Source organism: Balaenoptera borealis (genome assembly GCF_965194805.1).
Source record: "Balaenoptera borealis genome assembly, chromosome: 6".
In the NCBI taxonomy this organism is placed as follows: Eukaryota; Metazoa; Chordata; class Mammalia; order Artiodactyla; family Balaenopteridae; genus Balaenoptera; species Balaenoptera borealis.
The window spans coordinates 52133777-52154124 of record NC_138863.1 but is presented as its reverse complement, the minus strand read 5'-3'; the positions used below and the strand labels follow the sequence as shown (position 1 = coordinate 52154124).

Here is a 20348-nt window from a genome sequence, read left to right as displayed (position 1 = left end):
ATAGATAATAGCTGAAAACTTCCCTAACATGGGAAAGGAAGCAGTCACCCAAGTCTAGGAAGTGCAGGGAGTACCATTCAGGATCAACCCAAGGAGGAACATGCTAAGACACACTGTAATCAAACTGACAAAAATTAAAGACAAAGAAAAAAATATTAAAAGCATTGAGAGTAAAGCAACAAAACATACAAAGGAACCCCCATAATGTTATCAGCTGATTTTTCAGCAGAAACTCTGCAGACCAGAAGGGAGTGGCATGATATGCTTAAAGTGATTAAAGGGAAAAACCTACAACCAAGAACACTCAGCAAGGCCCTCATTCAGATTTGACAGAGAAATCAAAAGCTTTACAAACAAGAAAAAGCTAAGAGAATTCAGCAACACCAAACCAGCTTTATAACAAATGCTAAGGAACTTCCTTAGGCATAAAAGAAAAGGCCACAACTAGAAATAAGAAAATTATGAATGGGAAAGCTCACTGATAAAGGAAAAACATCCAGTAAAGGTAGGAAATCATCCAAACACATATGTGATATCTAAATCAATAATCGTGAGAATAGGAGAGTACAAATGCAGGATACTGGAAATGCATTTGAAATTAAGAGATCAGCAAGTTAAACCAATTATGTATATATATAGATTGCTATATCAAAACCTCATGGTAACCGAAAAACAAAATATAGATGTACACACAAATAAGAAAAAGGAATCCAAACACAAAACTAAAAATAGTCATCAAATCACAAGAGAAGAGAACAAAAGAGTAAAGGCAGAAAAAAAGCCCTACAAAAACAAATTCAAAACAGTTAACAAAATGGCAGTAAGTACATACATATCAATAATTACCTAAAACATAAATGGATTAAATGCTCCAACCAAAAGACGTAGACTGGCTGCAGGGATACAAAAACAAGACCCGTATGTATGCTGTCTACAAGAGACCCACTTCAGACCTAGGGACACATACAGACTGAAAGTGAGGGAATGGAAAAAGTTATTCCATGCAAATGGAAATCAAAAGAAAGCTGGAGTAGCAATACTCATATCAGACAAAATAGACTTTAAAATAAAGACTGTTACAAGAGACAAAGAACGACACTACATAATGATCAAGTGATCAATCCAAGAAGGTATAACAATTACATATGCACCCAACATAGGAGCACCTCAATACATAAGGCAAATACTAACAGTCATAAAAAGGGAAATCAACAGTAACACAATCATAGTAGGGGACTTTAACACCTCCCTTTCACCAACGGACAGATCATCCAAAATGAAAATATATAAGAAAACACAAGCTTTAAATGATACATTAAACAAGATGGATGTAATTGATATTTATAGGACATTCCATCCAAAAACAACAGAATACACTTTCTTCTCAAGTGCTCATGGAACATTCTCCAGGATAGATCATATCTTGGGTCACAAATCAAGCCTTGGTAAATTTACGAAAATTGAAATCGTATCGAGTATCTTTTCTGACCACAACGCTATGAGACTAGATATTAATTACAGGAAAAAATCTGTAAAAAATACAAACACATGGAGGCTAAACAATACACTGCTTAATAACCAAAAGATCATTGAAGAAATCAAAGAGGAAATCAAAAAATACCTAGAAACAAATGACAATGAAAACTCGACGACGCAAAGCCTATGGGATGCAGCAAAAGCAGTTCTAAGAGGGAAGTTTATAGCAATACAATCCTACCTTAAGAAACAAGAAACATCTCAAATAAACACCCTAACCTTACACCTAAATCAATTAGAGAAAGAAGAACCAAAAAACCCCAAAGTTAGCAGAAGGAAAGAAATCATAAAGATCAGATCAGAATGAAAAAGAAATGAAGGAAATGATAGCAAAGATCAAAAAAACTAAAAGCTGGTTCTTTGAGAAGATAAACAAAATTGATAAACCATTAGCCAGACTCATCAAGAAAAAAAGGGAGAAGACTCAAATCAATAGAATTAGAAATGAAAAAGAAGTAACAACTGACACTGCAGAAATACAAAGGATCATGAGAGATTACTACAAGCAACTCTATGCCAATAAAATGGACAACCTGGAAGAAATGGACAAATTCTTAGAAATGCACAACCTTCCGAGACTGAATCAGGAAGAAATAGAAAATATGAACAGACGAATCACAAGCACTGAAATTGAAACTGTGATTAAAATCTTCCAACAAACAAAAGCCCAGGAACAGATGGCTTCACAGGCGAATTCTATCAAACATTTAGAGAAGAGCTAACACCTATCCTTCTCAAACTCTTCCAAAATATAGCAGAGGGAGGAACACTCCCAAACTCATTCTATGAGGCCACCATCACCCTGATATGAAAACCAGACAAAGATGTCACAAAAAAAGAAAACTACAGACCAATATCACTGATGAACAGAGATGCAAAAATCCTCAACAAAATACTAGCAAACAGAAGCAACAGCACATTAAAAGGATCATACACCATGATCAAGTGGGATTTATCCCAGAAATGCAAGGATTCTTCAATATATGCAAATCAATCAGTGTGATAAACCATATTCACAAACTGAAGGAGAAGAAACATATGATCATCTCAATAGATGCAGAAAAAGCTTTTGACCAAATTCAATACCCATTTATGATAAAAAGCCTCCAGAAAGTAGGCATAGAGGGAACTTACCTCAACATAATAAAGGCCATATATGACAAACCCACAACCAACGTTGTTCTCAATGGTGAAAAACTGGAACCATTTCCTCTAAGATCAGGAAGAAGACAAGGTTGTCCACTCTCACCACTATTATTCAACATAGTTTTGGCAGTCCTAGCCATGGCAATCAGACAAGAAAAAGAAATAAAAAGAATACAAATTGGAAAAGAAGAAGTAAAACTGTAACTGTTTACAGATGACATGATACTATACATAGAGAATCCTAAAGATACCACTAGAAAACTACTAGAGCTCATCAATGAATTTGGTAAAGTTACAGGGTACAAAATTAATGAACAGAAATCTCTTGCATTCCTATACACTAATGATGAAAAATCTGAAAGAGAAATTAAGGAAACACTCCCATTTACCATTGAAACAAAAAGAATAAAATACCTAGGAATAAACCTACCTAAGGAGACAAAAGACCTGTATGCAGAAAACTATAAGACACTGATGAAAGAAATTAAAGATGATACAGATGGAGAGATATACCATGTTCTTGGATTGGAGGAATCAACATTGTGAAAATGACTATACTACCCAAAGCAATCTACAGTTTCAATGCAATCCCTATCAAACTACCAGTGGCATTTTTCACAGAACTAGAACAAAACATTTCACAATTTGTATGGAAACACAAAAGACTGCGAATAGCCAAAGCAATCTTGAGAAAGAAAAATGGAGCCTGAGGAATCAGGCTCCCAGACTTCAGACTATACTACAAAGCTACAGTAATCAAAACAGTATGGTACTGGCACAAAAACAGAAATATAGATCAATGGAACAGGATAGAAAGCCCAGAGATAAACCCACACACCTATGATCACCTTGTTTTTGGTAAACGAGGCAAGAATATACAATGGAGAAAAGACAGTCTCTTCAATAAGTGGTGCTGTGAAAACTGGGCAGCTACACATAAAAGAATGAAATTAGAACACTCCCTAACACCATACACAAAAATAAACTCAAAATGGATTAAGGGCCTAAATGTAAGGCAGACACTATCAAACTCTTAGAGGAAAACATAGGCAGACACTCTATGACATAAATCACAGCAAGATCCTTTTTGACCCACCTCCTAGAGAAATAGAAATAAAAACAAAAATAAACAAATGGGACCTAACGAAACTTAAAAGCTTTTTCACAGCAAAGGAAACCATAAACAAGACGAAAAGACAGCCCTCAGAATGGGAGAAAATATTTGCAAATGAAGTAACTGACAAAGGATTAATCTCCAAAATTTACAAGCAGCTCATGCAGCTCAATATCAAAAAAACAAACAACCCAATCCAAAAATGGGCAGAAGACCTAAGTAGACATTTCTCCAAAGAAGCTATACAGCTTGCCAACAAACACATGAAAGAATGCTCAACATCATTAATCATTAGAGAAATGCAAATCAAAACTACAATGCTATATCATCTCACACCAGTCAGAATGGCCATCATCAAAAAATCTACAAACAATAAATGCTGGAGAGGGTGTGGAGAAAAGGGAACCCTCCTACACTGTTGGTGGGAATGTAAATTGATACAGCCACTATGGAGAACAGCATGGAGGTTCCTTAAAAAACTAAAAATAGAACTACCATACGACCCAGCAATCCCACTACTGGGCATATACCCCGAGAAGACCATAATTCAAAAAGAGTCATGTACCACAATGTTCATTGCAGCTCTATTTACAACAGCCAGGACATGGAAGCAACTTAAGTGTCCATCGACAGATGAATGGATAAAGAGGATGTGGCACATATATACAATGGAATATTACTCAGCCATAAAAGAAACGAAATTGAGTTATTTGTAGTGAGGTGGATGAACCTAGAGTCTGTCATACAGAGTGAAGTAAGTCAGAAAGAGAAAAACAAATACCGCATGCTAACACATATATATGGAATCTAAAAAAAAAAAAAAAATTGGTCATGAAGAACCTAGGGTCAAGATGGGAATAAAGATGCAGACCTACTAGAGAATGGACTTGAGGACATGGGGAGGGCGAAGGGTATGCTGGGACAAAGTGAGAGAGTGGTGGTGTATATATGGACATATATACACTACCAAATGTAAAACAGATAGCTAGTGGGAAGCAGTCACATAACACAGGGAGATCAGCTCAGTGCTTTGTGATCAGCTAGAAGGGTGGGATTGGGAGGGTGGGAGGCAGGGAGATGCAAGAGGGAAGATATGGGGATATATGTATATGTATAACTGATTCACTTTGTTATAAAAACAGAAACTAACACACCATTGTAAAGCAATTATATTCCAATAAAAATGTTAAAAAAAAAATTAAGGTAAAGAACAAGGTGTTAAAAAAAAAAAAAAGACACATGCACCCCAATGTTCATTGCAGCACTATTTACAAGAGCCAGGTGTTGGAAGCAACCTAAATGACCATCGACAGATGAGTGGATAAAGAAGATGTGGTACATATATACAATGGAATATTACTCAGCCATAAAAAGGAACAAACTTGGGTCATTTGTAGAGATGTGGATGCATCTAGAAACTGTCATACAGAGTGAATTTTGTCAGAAAGAGAAAAACAAATATCGTATATTAACGCATATATGTGGAACCTAGAAAATGGTACAGATGAACCGGTTTGCAGAGCAGAAATTGAGACACAGAAGTAGAGAACAAACGTATGGACACCAAGGGGGGAAAGCAGAGGGGGGGTGAGGGTGGTGGTGGTGGGATGAATTGGGAGATTGGGATTGACATGTATACACTGATGTGTATAAAATGGATGACTAATAAGAAAATAAATAAATAAATAAACTTTTTTTTTTTTTTTAAGTCTATAAACAATAAATCCTGGAGAGGGTGTGGAGAAAAAGGAACCCTCATACACTGTTGGTGCGAATGTAAACTACTATGGAGAACAGTATGGAGGTTCTTGAAAAAACTAAAAACAGAGCTACCATATGATCCTCCAATTTCACTCCTGGGCATATATCTGGAGAAATCCATAATTTGAAAAGATACATGCACCGCAATGTTCATAGCAGTGCTATTTACAATAGCCAAAACATGGAAGCAACCTCAACGTCCATCAACAGATGAATGGATAAAGAAGAAGTGGTATATATATATACAATGGAATATTACTCAGCCATAAAAAAGAATGAAATAATGCTCTTTGCGGCAATATGGATGGACCTAGAGATTATCATACTCAGTGAAATAAGCCAGGCAGAAAAAGACAAATATCATGATATTGCTTATTCATGGAATCTAACAAAATACATACAAATGAACTTATTCACAAAACATAAATAGACTTACAGACATAGAAAACAAACTTATGGTTACTAAAGGGGGGGGTAAATTAGGATTTGGGGATTAAAATATGCACACTACTATATATAAAATAGATAACCAACAAGGACCTACTGTATTACACAGGGAACTATACTAAATATCTTGTAATAACCTGTAATGTAAGAGAAATTTTAAAAAGAATATATATAAAACTGAACTGCTTTGCTGTATACCTGAACCTAACACGACATTGTAAATTTACCGTATTTCAATAAAAATTTTTTAATTAAAAAATGTTAAAAAATTTTTAAAAATGTTTAAGTGACATTCATAATTTTAACGTCCAACTCAACTGCTCATAAACCAAAGTCTTAAATCATTTTTTTGGTGCTTCAAAAGAAAAACTACCCATACTTCAGACAAAATGTCCTTGCAGAAAATAATTTGTCCCTAGGGAGACAGGTGTTGCTAACTCAAATATTGTACAACGAAATGTCTGAAGCTATCATACTTTTGATATATAACAAACGCTCATCTTAAGATAACCATTATACTGTTGATTTCCAGTTTATTTATCCTTATAAGTACATCATCTGGCAGCATATCCTAGTAAAACTTCACATCATTATGTTCTCCTCCTAAGAAAAATTCTACCTGGTTCATGATAATATAAATCACGATACAGTTTGGATTTTTAAAAACCCCAAAACATATTTCACCATGAATTTCTTATACAAGACAACATGAATATTAAACAAAATATTGTTTAGAAGCCCTGGTTTTTACTACTGAGGAAAGGATCCTATGAAAACCATCATTATTATCACATGGAAAACAGATTTGATGTCTTTGGGAAACTAGGAAAACTTGCTCTTCTTAGGAATAAAAGCCAAATATTTATTTAAGTAATTTTTCTATTTTCTTTGTTTTTCATAACTGAAAACCTGGAGGCTGTTGAACTGGAAGCTAAGAGCAAATTATATTACAAGGACAAAGTGTATTTAATCAAAATGGTTTGTGAAGTTAGCATTTAAAAATGAAACAGAAAAATATGATAACAGAACTAACTCAATCAAATATGGGCTAAAAATACCTTTGTCAATTGTCTCTGGGTAACAATTAAATATTACAAATAAATTAGAAAAACCAAAATATAATCACAAAATTCAATGGTCTTATGATAAAAGCGTTCTTCATTTTTTTTTTTTTCTTTTTACCATTCCTTCTATTTTAGTTCTGGCTTTTGTCTCCTCTGCCTATTTTAATATATGAGTATCCCCCAAGATTCTGTATTTAGCCCTTTGCTTTTTTTTTTTTTAACTCTATACTACTTCCCTGCAGTCTTTCATCTATTTCCATCACATCAGCTCTTCTTCCCCTCTTCATGCACTCCTCTCAAACTGCCAGCCTGCTGAACATCTCCAACAGATGTTATACATGCCAAATGTGTCTGCAACAGAACATCTTTCCTTCAAAGCAACCAGTGTCCGGATTTCACTCTGTTTATGACTTTACCATTCTCCAAGTTACTTGGGCATAAGGCTTTAGATTTTTTTAAAATCTTCTTCTTCATTTCCACACCATTCTCATAAGTCCTCCACTGAAGATCAACCAATTCAACTCCTGAAAATCTTTCAGTTTTGAGTGGTCTTAAATGTCACCTTAGGGATACTTTGTTTTGTCCCCCTATATGGGATACCTGTCAGAAAGCCTATGAATATGCTTTAAAGTATAGATTATAGTACCTAGAGAAAAGGTTGGTTCAGGGTCCAGAGAAGCTTGCAATTCACCATTTCCAGGAAACTCAAATATGCAGACTGGATCACACCCTAATTGAATAAAAATTAATGTATCTAGTGTACACACATGCTATAGTTAAAGGTTGTGCGTGTTTATCTTTGCATCACAGGTATAAAAAAAAAGCAGAAAAGACTATGTTAAATGACTTTCACCACAATGACTACATATTAGGCTTATCAGTGACTACATTTCAGCCTCAATTTTTTAAGATTTAAATTTCTGATTCAATGGTTATGTTCCCTACTAAATTTTTCATATCTTCATTGTGGCCCTTAACACATTTATAATACGAGTTTTCTTGTCTGTCTCCTAGGGCAAGAGTGTTCTATACAGGATTACATTTCATTCTTTTTTGTATTTCCAGCACCTAACACAGTGCCTGATCCAAAATGTGTGTTGGATGAATTAACTTATATTGACTATTAGCCAATAAAGTTATGGTGACTTTTCTATTACTAAGAATAAAAAGATACTGTGCTCAACTGTGTTATTAAAAATTGGAATGTAAAAGGAGTTAACTTTTTTCCAAATAAAAATAGAAACAGTTCTAAGACTCCTTTTTTATATTTATAAACCCTTTTTAATCTGGCCACTCTTTGTCAATGTCTTAAAACTTCAAGTATCAATATTTGAGAGTTGGCTTCAGCCTCCTTTTAGTACTGCCAATTTGTTCTTTCCTTAAAAATTCATCAAATCTTATTCATTGCTCCAGTTCAAAATATAAATGGGCATATTTGAAATTAACATTTAATATCCAAATATTCTAAAATTATAATTGTTAGACTAATCTCACTAAAAGACCAACTAGTTGAGGTTTTCAATACCTTCTTCATGTTTGTCTTAATAGAAGAATAAAGGAGAAAAAGATGTAAAAGCTTACAGGAAAAAAATCCATTTGTTGATTAAAAACAATATTCAAAATCAATGAAAATATATATTTTTTAAAAATTCACTGTTTTGCCACAGAACCAGTTAAAGCAAGATCTTTGGACTTAAAATAGTAATATCTAAAATTCAAATGTAGGGCATTTATATTTTTGTGATGTAAACTTCTTTCATCCCCTGAACTTAGGTCTATTTCAAACACAAATTCCTTGGTTGGGGACTTTTAAAGTATTTTTTTGGAAACCAGCAATCACTATCTGCCAAACCTGATGCAGTATATATGGTACAGAATAGGGACAATGAATGTGAGATACAAAGATAATCCACAAATAGACCCAACTCTGCGGAAATAAGAACAAAAGAGGACCAGGAAGAAGTAAACAATCAACCTCATCCCAAAAAGACTGGGAAAGACACAGGCCACCTCCATTTATGGAAAGAGCCTCGAGCCAATTGTATTTGACTCTCAGACAATAGGCATTTTAATAAACACCTGGATTACCTAGCTTTGAAAGTAAAAGAATTATGAACAAAAACGCTCTAAGATTACAAACTTAAAAAAGGAAGTGTCAGTATTATGCAGCATTTGGCAGAGATCTTTGGAGGCTTGAGTGTGCATTTGTGTATGATGAAACTGACCCAGAACTGTCTTTGTGAGGCATGGGGATGAGGAGTTGGCTGCTCCTGTAGGACCTACTGAGTCAGTCTACTGAGAGGCAGAAATGGAACATCCATTCATTCAGACCATCCTGCTTCGGTTCCTTCATCTTTATTAGATGATTGCAAACCTGTTTTGTTTGTTTGCATTGGTTGATTTCAAAAGTCAATCTATTTGCTTTTAATCAGCAAAATTACTCTGTCCTCCAGGACCATGGCAGAGAATATGATCTCATATATTTCACTACTTCCAACTGTTATCAAAATCAAAGTTACAAAAAGTAACATTCCCAAAGGATGATAGCCTAAAAAATATGTAGTTTATTCATCTCTGTAATTTGCCTAGATTTTAATCCTGGATCAAACCAAAACATCATTCACTAAGCTGAAAAAATATGTGGACAGTATTTTTGTGGTGTGTGTGTGTTTGGACAAGTTGCTCTACTCCAATAAAATTGCTTTTACTGAATTGGGCTGTGTTGTGATGCCCTCTGCTTACTCGCTTTTGGTTTTATGGGTGAGATATATTGCGGAAGTTGTCTCTCACATCACTCAGCCAGCCCTTCATAAGCCCCAAGGGAGATTTCCTCAGACCCTCAGTGCAAGGAAGAGCTTTGCCTCTCCTAATCAAATGATACATTCTTATTTTATAGACCATTCAAGTCCCACGAGTACCTGCCCATGTAAGGAAATTTATTCAATTAAGTTTTCATTTTAACTTCTTTTATCTCTTCTCAAATGAATTTAAAATAAGAACACTGTAAAAGACTCACCATTAAAGTGGAATGCTTTTAGTTAAATATATATATGTATATATATTCTGTATGTTTCCAGAGAGATGAACCAAACTACGGCCTCTGTAGTTTCCTGCCTTCTTAAAACAATCAGGTCTCCTTGAAGGGACCACTTTGTAACAATTCTCCTAGTTCTAATATTTCACTTCACCTCATCTTTTGTGCATAAAATCGTATTAGTTGGCTGCCCTTGACCAACTTGGGTCCTCAGTCTTCTTGATCAATGATTCCTGGCCTGAAAATTTCTAACATCGCCATGTGCCTGCTCTTTGTCTGGCACCCATCTCTGTCCTGAGTCATCTTACCCCAAGCTGTGCATCAACTACACCAGCTGCCTCTACCTTGATCAATCTGGCAAACAGGAAGAAATGGCCAAAACAAAAAACAAAAAAAAAGAAAGCAAGACTTACAAGTTTATGAGAAAAAAAAAGTCCTAAAACTCAGTTTGATTATACTTTACCTAGATACCTTTAGAAATCCAATTTGCTTTTGTGTATTCATGCACTTTATTTAAAATGTAAAATATAAATGCCATTCAGAAATTTTAGATACAAATGAATTCATAAGGAGATAATATTCTAGTAAATGCTCTCTTTTCTCTGGATATTACCTTCAGAAAAATCTACCCTGAAATATAGACAATTTAAATATTATCTTCAAAAAACTGTTATCCTCACTGGACAGCCATGTGTAAATCAATGAAGTTAGAACACTCCCTCACACCATACACAAAATATAAACTCAAAATGGCTTAAAGACTTAAATATGAGACATGACACCATAAAACTCCTAGAAGAGAACATAGGCAAAACATTCTCTGACATAAATAGCACTGATGTTTTCTTAGGTCAGTCTCCCAAGGCAATATAAATAAAAGCAAAAATAAACAAATGGGACCTAATCAAACTTATAAGCTTTTGTACAGCAAAGGAAACCATAAACAAACAAAAAAAGACAACCTATAGACTGAGAGAGAATTGCAAATGATGTGACTGACAAGGGCTTAATTTCCAAAATATACAAACAGTTCATACAACTCAATTTCAAAAAACAAACAACCCAATCCAAAAATGGACAGAAGACCTAAATAGACATTTCTCCAAAGAAGACATGCAGATGGACAACAGGCACGTGAAAAGATGCTCACCATGACTAATTATTAGAGAAATGCAAATCAAAACTACAATGAGGTATCACCTCACACCGGTCAGAACGGCCATCATCAAAAAGTCTACAAATAATAAATGCTAGAGAAGATGTGGAGAAAAGGGAACCCTCTTGCACTGTTGGTGGGAATGTAAATTGGTGCAGCCACTATGGAGAACAGTGTGGAGGTTCCTGAAAAAACTAAAAATAGTTACTGTCTGATCCAGCAATGCCACTCCTGAGCATATATCTGGAAAAGATGAAAACTTTAATTCGAAAAGATACATGCACCCCAATATTCATGGAGGCACTTTTTACAATAGCCAGGACATGGAAGCACCCTAAGTGTCCATCCACAGATGAATGGATAAAGAAGATGTGATACACACACACACACACACAATGGAATATTAGTCAGCCATAAAAAAGAATGCAATAATGCCATTTTCAGCAACATGTATGTAGAGATTATCATACTAAGTGAAGTAATTCAGACAGAGAAAGATAAATATTATGATATCACTTTTATGTGGAATCTAAAAAATAATACAGATGAACTTATTTAAAAAACCCAAACTCACAGACATAGAAAACAAACTTATGGTTACCAAAGGGGAAGTGGGGGAGGGATAAATTGGGAGTATGGGATTAACAGACGCACACTACCATATATAAAACAGATAAACAACAAGAATTTACTGTATAACACAGGGAACTATATTCAATATCTTGTAATAAACTGTAACAGAAAAGAATAGAAAAAAGGAATATACATATATACACATATACACACATATATATATATGTATAACCAAATCACATTGCTGTACACCTGAAACTAACACAATATTGTAAATCAACTATACTCCAATTTAAAAAAAAGCTGTTATTCTCAAGCCACCCAGTACATATATGCATTTGCCATCAATGTGTAGGTGGAAGAGAAGCAAATTCTAATACAAGCTCAAAAGAAACATTAATAGAAAAATAACAAGTGAAAAAAAAATATTTAAGAACTGTTTTATTTCAGATTATCAAAGTTTCTTTAAGGAAGCGGTCATTCAACAGTTACTTCCTAAGTCATTCTATAAGGTTAGCATCACCTTGATAGCAAAGTCAGAAAAAAGATAATAAAAGCAGAAAAAACAACTACACACAAATATCTCTCACAAATATCAATGTTAAAATCCTCAACAAAATACTAGCAAACCAAATTCAGTAAAACATTAAAAGAATTATATACCATGACCATGTAGGATTTATTCCTAGAATGCAAGGATGGTTCAACAAATGAAAATCAATCAATGTAATACACCACATTAATAGAATGAAAGGAAAAAGCCATATGATTATTTCAATTGATGTAGAAAAAGCATGTGACCAAATTCAACACCCTTCATGATAAAAACACTTAACAAACTAGCAATAGAAGCAAATGACCTCAACATAATCAAGGGTTATTGTACTGATAAATACAGTGTCATGTTTAGATTAATAATCTACGTCAAGGAAACTAGACTCATTAAAAATCTCCACAAGGAGTACTTACCTGCCAAAATTTTCTTGAACTGTCTAAACCATATGTCACAGTGGTCTTCACTTAAATTAATAAGATCAAGTGTAGAATCCTTTAATTTATTTTGTTCCTTTTTCAAACATATGAAGAGTGTGATTCCTAATAAAGTACCACTTCTCTGCTGTTTAACTGAATAACGCCGTTTCAGTTTGACAGAGAATATGTCTTTGAGTTCAATAAATTCTTCTTTATGTAGAAAATTATACTTGGAATCACCTGAAAAGAAATTAAATTTTCCAATCAAAACCACTGTGTCTATATCTTATATGTATGAATAATAAATAGTGAAAACCCAGAAAATCTTTATCATCTGTTATTTTACTGATTATGCTTTATGTCAAGTCCTGTATGAGATGGGGAGGGGAAAAAAAAAAAGGAAAATTGGGTCAATTTTCCCATAAATAGAAAAAATGGAAGGGAGTCCCTGCCACACAAGGCCTAGGACATTCAGAATCTGAGAATATTCAATGCATGAAGAATTCCAGGAACATAAACAAAGCAACATTTCATTAATAATAAATTAGTATCATGCAAGAGGCTTCCTGGTACTTACAAGGACACAGTAAAGTAATGGAAAGAAGAGAATTCACTAACAGAAGTGAGTTTATAACAGGTTGTTGAAGGCAACATGTAAAGGAAAGAAAATTGACATTCTAGGTAAAGTAACACATGTGCAAAAAGGAAACAGAGCAAGATTACTGTGAGTAGAAAGCATTATGAATTCCTGCTATTCTAAAAAGAAAGATCCACCTGAATCTTACTATAGTCAGACTTTATTTTATAGTGGCATGAAATTTTACTGGTTATGTTTAAACACAGGTCAGAAAATACTTGTTGTGATAATGGATTATTTCAACTGACTCTCAAAGTAGAAGTGTTTTATACTTTAAAAAAAGTACTTTCAAAACTTCCACTCTGGCCAACATGGAATCACAGGGAATGCTTTTACCTTCTGCCTGAAACAACAAAAAGAGCACACCAGAGAGAGGAAACATCAGTTTCAGACATTGGACATTAGGTAGCACAGGACAGTGATCCCTGAGAGAGGGAAAACAAAGAAGCCATATGATTACAAGCCGACTGTCCCAGGCCACAGGTAGGGGAACCCTGCTGGAGCCTGGTTGTCTCCCTGAGTTGAGGAGGATTGAGGAGCCAGGAAAGCCAAGATGACTTAGAGTTCACTTGGAAAATTATTATAAAAAAGAGAGCTGCACAGAAAGAGAACTCTGTAGATCTGCCCCCTGAATCTTCAGCTGAGCATGGATGAGTATATGTGTGAGGCCAGGGAAAGAATTACCCAAAGGATTAGAGAGAACAACACTCAGAGATCACACAGGTGTTTCCACCAGCCAAAGTGGAAAAATAATGAAATTCGTGGGACTTTGGGGAGAGTACTTAAAAAGTATTGTCTCGTTAGTGAGCTGACCAAAGGCTGCTCTGATTCCACCTAACAAAGCTTAAAAGCAAGCCTCAAAAGGATTCAAGTGTTTCCAAGTAACTTAACATCCTAGAACAAAGCTCAAGAGTATTTACAGGAGCTGCAATGAACATTTTGGTACATGACTCTTTTTGAATTATGGTTTTCTCAGGGTATATGCCCAGTAGTGGGATTGCTGGGTCGTATGGTAGTTCTATTTTTAGTTTCTTAAGGAACCTCCATACTGTTCTCCATAGTGGCTGTATCAATTTACATTCTCACTAACAGTGTAGGAGGGTTCCCTTTTCTCCACACCCTCTCCAGCATTTATTGTTTGTAGATTTTTTGATGATAGCCATTCTGACCGGTGTGAGAGAATATCTCATTGTAGTTTTGATTTGCATTTCTCTAATGATTAATGATGTTGAGCATTCTTTCATGTGTTTGTTGGCAATCTGTATATCTTCTTTGGAGAAATGTCTATTTAGGTCTTCTGCCCATTTCTGGATTGGGTTGTTTGTTTTTTTGATATTGAGCTGCATGAGTTGCTTGTATGTTTTGGAGATTAATCCTTTGTCAGTTGCAGGACATGGAAGCAACCTAAGTGTCCATCAACAGATGAATGGATAAAGAAGATGTGGCACATATATACAATGGAATATTACTCAGCCATAAAAAGGAACAAAACTGAGTTATTTGTAGTGAGGTGGATGGACCTAGAGACTGTCATACAGAGTGAAGTAAGTCAGAAAGAGAAAAACAAATACTGTATGCTAACACATATATATGGAATCTAAAAAAAAAGAAAGAAAATGGTCAGAAGAACCGAGGGGCAAGATGGGAATAAAGATGCAGACCTACTAGAGAATGGACTTGAGGACACGGGGAGGGGGAAGGGTAAGCTGGGACAAAGTGAGAGAGTGGCATGGACATATATATACACTACCAAACGTAAAATAGATAGCTAGTGGGAAGCAGCCACATAGCACAGGGAGATCAGCTTGGTGCTTTGTGACCACCTAGAGGGGTGGGATAGGGAGGGTGGGAGGGAGGGAGATGCAAGAGGGAAGAGATATGGAGATATATGTATATGTATAACTGACTCACTTTCTTATAAAGCAGAAACTGACACACCATTGTAAAGCAATGATACTCTAATAAAGATGTTAAAAAAGGAAAAAAAAGAAAAAGAAAAAAAAAGAGTATTTACAGGAATATGAAAATATTTAGCAACTCTAAATGGTAAAATTCACAATTGCTCTCATTCAATCAAAAATCACTACACATGTAAAAAGGCAGAAAAATACCAGCCATGATAAGAGACAAAGAAATCAATAGAAACAGATGTAGAAATGGTACCAGCGCTAAAATAGTCCCAGGAAGCAGAGGCCCTCTCTCAGCTTTCTTAGCCCTTAAGCAGGCATAAAGATATTCTCAGACTGGAGCAAAAATTTTCAGGTGCTTTAAGAAGTTCTTTCTCTGCATTCTCAGGGAGTTTGGGGGCCTTTCCCAACCATTCTGCAAACAACAGCCCAATTGCTCACAAAGCACATGTACCACTGAAAAAGAAACAAAGACAAGTTCTTCTCTCAGTGTTTATGGCAGTGGGATAGGGTGAACCCAAGGGCATATTTTCAGGCCTGTCATTTCCTCAGAAAGCTCAAGCTTCAGGTCTGCGTATTGTCTACTTCTATTGTCACCCAGTGACCTAAGAATCAATACCCTCAAAGTATCACTTCAGTGGGAAACATTTATATATTCTAGAAAGTAAAACAGTCATCACTATTACTACAATCATCACTTAATCAACAGAGTGAAAATAATGTATCATCAGAAGCCAAAATGTCCCACGTGCCTTCATGAACAGAGTGAGTCAACCCACCCACTTTTCTGTAAGTACTAATGGATTAACCCATGTTGGTAAGATTGACTTTTCTCTAGTTCAATGGCCCTCAATCTCTTTGGTCTCGGAGCCCATTTACATTCTTAAAGACTGAGGGCCCCAAATAGCTTTTGTTTATGTAGGTTATATCTATTGATATTTACTATATTAGACATTAAAATGGAGACTTTTTTAAACACAAGAATACAAAGCACACACAGTATTAGCCATCAGGGCAAAGATGTCACCACATATCTCACTCAGCCTCTGGAAAACTCAACGGTACCCTTGAGAGAGAAGAAGAGTGAAAATAACAAGTTCTTAATAAAATTATGAAAATAGCTTTGAACTCACAAACTCCCTGAGAGGGTCCTAGAACACACTTTGAAAATGCAGCTTTAGCATATTTTAGATTGTTTGTTCCCTTTGATCATATAATAAAGTTAGGACCTTTTACAGACTCAACTTTTCAATTAACCAAAATTCTTGTTTCCACTTGAACACTCCAAACTGGTACAGAATGACCAGTGAGAGTTCCTCCAATCTGCCTCCTTTGTTACAATATCCCAATAGCTTTGAAAATAACCTTCCTTTCTTATAACAGCATAGTGTTTCAAGCTCATCTGGTTTCCTCAAGGAGCCCTGGTTCCTTCTCAGGAAGAATATCTTAGAAACTAAAAGCTGGACACTATGTGTTATATACGAGGGAAACCAAGCTCTTTCACAGTAAATCATCATTAAGAGATCTGCAGCTGGTGGGCTTAGTACAGGTTATGTGCACTTGTTGAGCAGCTAGGCATATGGCCAGGGTCTCTAGAACAGTTGGGAGGGGCCAGGGAAATCTTACATCCTTCCTCTACCTTCAGGAATGGAATGAAGCAGCCTTTCAAAGGTCCCAGACAAATCCTCACCCTGTGGGATGTACTGTCTGTATGGCAAATGGTACCTTGTGAAGTGTAAAGAAACTGGCCTCCCATATATGGGTGCTGCTGGCTGTCTGCTTCATACAGCTAAATGTTACAGATAGGTCATATCACTTACCTACCCTAAAGGAATTTATATTCTTGATTATATCTGTGAGTACTTTTCCAAAAATCAGTTAAACAATTAATAAAGTTGAACATCTTTTATTTTTCATTTGTATTTCTTAGAAGAGTTGCCTCTACAAATGCACTTCCCTATTTCTATTTGGTTGCTTGTCTATTTCTTACTAATTGGTAGGAGTCCTTCAAATATTCTTGAAATTAATCCTTTATTATATATGCATGATATATGTTACAAATAATTTCTTCTAGCCTAATCTTATAATATTCGTTACGACCTTGTGTCTCATGTCAATTTGATTATTTACAGAGTCAAACATACAGCAAATAAGAGCTCCAAAGGAGGGAAGTAGAAAGGGAGGGAAGGACCACTGAGGGGAAAAAAAAAAGAGGGATGAAATATATACTTTTCACTCGAAGTCCTATATTAGTCTGAATTCCTTGCCGTGTGTGCTTTACTTTGGCAGTAAACAATTCAATGACTATTCCTAGTTAAAATCTCTTGTAAACTGCAAATTTAAAGATACTAAACCAACAGCCAAGATCCAACTTAGTAGTAAAAACTAGAAAAATTTACGGAAACAGGGCAAGAATACCTATTATCTTTCTTACTATTCTCAATTATTCTGGACATTCTGGTCACTATCATACATAAGGAAAATGAAATAAAAACAACTGATGGTGAAAGGGGTAGAGGGAGAGCTGAAACTATAACTCTTTATAGATAGTATCACAATATATTCACAAAACTCAAAAGAATCAACTTAAAACCATTAGAACTAATAAGAATAGCCAGTAAGGGGGCTTCCCTGGTGGCGCAGTGGTTGAGAATCTGCCTGCCAATGCAGGGGACACGGGTTCGAGCCCTGGTCTGGGAAGATCCCACATGCCGCGGAGCAACTGGGCCCGTGAGCCACAACTACTGAGCCTGCGCGTCTGGAGCCTGTGCTCCGCAACAAGAGAGGCCGCGATAGTGAGAGGCCCGCGCACCGCGATGAGGAGTGGCCCCCGCTTGCCGCAACTGGAGAAAGCCCTCGCACAAAAACGAAGACCCAACACAGCCAAAAATAAATAAATAAAAAAGAAATTAATGTGTTTAAAAAAAAAAAAGAATAGCCAGTAAGGAAGCTGGTTACAAATATATCAATACCTAGCAAGAAAGCATAATGGAGATAAAGAGATCCTATGCAAATTATTATCCAGGAACAAATTTAGCAAAATGATCCTGGACTTGCTTCGGTGGAAAAGGCCATTCAAAATAAACTGAGAGACAAAGAATTGAATAAATGAAGGCATACCAGGTTCGAAGATTACATATTTTTATGCCAGTATTCTCATTATTAATAACTACTTTAATGCAATTCCAGTCAAAATCTCAATGGTATTTTTTTTTTTTTTTGATGCAAGGGGCAAGGAACCTAATCAAATGGTTTGCAAATTTTCTTGGAATAAATATATTAATGAAGAAAATGTTTTAACAGTAATGAGGGGGAGTACATACCCAGTCAGATAAAATACTATTTTTTAAGGCTATAATAATTTAAACATCTAGGAATAGATAAATGAATGGTCCAAAGAAATACTTGTAAATATTTTAAAACTCACTAATGTGATAATGGTAGTATCCAAGTTCAGTGGGAAATATTCACTAAAAGGTGATTTAGAACTGGTTCATCTTTAAAAAAGAAAAGAAAAACTAGATCTCTATTTCATAATATACACCAATATTCTTAGATTAGAAAGAACTTTATATAACCATAAATTAGTAAAGCCATAGCATGGCAATAAAGGCAGACATTACAGAGACTGAGATACTCAACATAAAAGTTATTTAATGCCAATAAAGTCCTAAAGACCCATAAGCAGAAGTCACAAACAAAGGCCAACTGGGCAGAAATATTTGCAACATATGACTGTTAAATAATCTATTTAATCAAGAAAAGAAACACTTTAGTGGAAAAGTACATAAAAGACCCAGGCAGGCATTTCGCAAAAGAAGAAATGCAAATTGACCAATAAACATATGAGAAAGTTCAATCTAATTAGTAATCAAAGAAATGCAAATTAAAACAACAAGATACCATTTTTTGCCTTTTAGATTGGCACAAGATCAAAAATAATGCTCAGTGATGATGTCGGTAAAGGGAACCAGTCCCAGCACTGGTGGGAATGCAAAAATGGTAACTGCTGGAGAACAAGTTGGGAATACGTATCAAAAGATTTCAAAATGTTAATTGCAGCATTTATAATAGCAAAAATATTTGAAGCAATATTCATGTTCTTCAATAGGAGAATAGTTTTATCATAATCTTCAACTCACAAATGAGCAAATTAGATCTTTGTGTTCTAATCTGGAAAGACACTCGTGTTAAGAGGTATGAATAATAAGTGGAATAAAAGCAAGTGACAAAATAATCTGAGAGATTTGATCTCACTTTCTTTAAAAAGAGAAAAAACCCAAGGGGAAAATAAACAGTGGTTACCCATGAAAAGAGAGATATGAGGGAGTATAAGATTAATTTTTTCTTAAAAACCTCCCTCTCTGTAGTCAGCATTACATTTTATATTTTTTTAAAATGGAGAGAAGGGAAAATGCTTTAAAATATGCATATTTTTGATCCAGCAATTTACTTCCAGGAATTTACCCTAAGGGGATAAGTAACATGCACAATTTAGCTAAAAGAATGCTTACCCAAGCATTATTTGAGTGAAACTTGGAAACAACCTAAATATGAAATAACAGAGTATTGGTTCTGATAAATGAAGTACAGTCATATACCAGAATGCAGTTCAGTCATTAAAATGTAGAAATCTGACTAGAAAAGTGTCTAAAACAGTGCACCACATTTCCATTACTGTTTTGTATATATTTACTGAACACATAATGCATGTGGAATATATTTCCATATGCACATATGTATGAAGATGCATATGAAAACCTGGCAGGAGAATGAGTTTGCGATTTAGTTTGCGTATATGAATTTCTAATTTTCCTACAATGAAAGTATTTCTGTAATTAATTGAAAAAGATGATTTCCTTTGCTCATCCTAAAATAGTTCCTGCTCATAGTTTTAATTGTTAAAATCCCATTTTCTAAAATGTAAGGGTAGCTAATATTTAATGAGCATGTGCTATATCATTGCTATAAGCACTTTACATCTATTATCTCATTTAATCC

At 35.1% G+C, this 20348-nt stretch overlaps 1 protein-coding gene and 1 long non-coding RNA gene across 4 annotated transcripts in view; one reads left to right on the top strand and one right to left on the bottom strand.

Moving 5' to 3' along the window:
- LOC309631339 overlaps nucleotides 1-20348 on the top strand; it is a 424491-nt gene that overhangs the window by 209902 nt on the left and 194241 nt on the right. The gene's annotated exons all lie outside the window — the stretch shown is intronic.
- CERKL (CERK like autophagy regulator) overlaps nucleotides 1-20348 on the bottom strand; it is a 139413-nt gene that overhangs the window by 82907 nt on the left and 36158 nt on the right. For 2 of the 3 annotated variants that reach the window (XM_082397531.1, XM_082397530.1), the window contains exon 2: nucleotides 12801-13043. The exons of the other annotated variant lie outside the window; for it this stretch is intronic. In XM_082397531.1, coding sequence (XP_082253657.1) covers nucleotides 12801-13043 — 243 coding nt within the window. The remainder of the gene's footprint in view (nucleotides 1-12800; nucleotides 13044-20348) is intronic. 3 annotated transcript variants of the gene reach the window in all.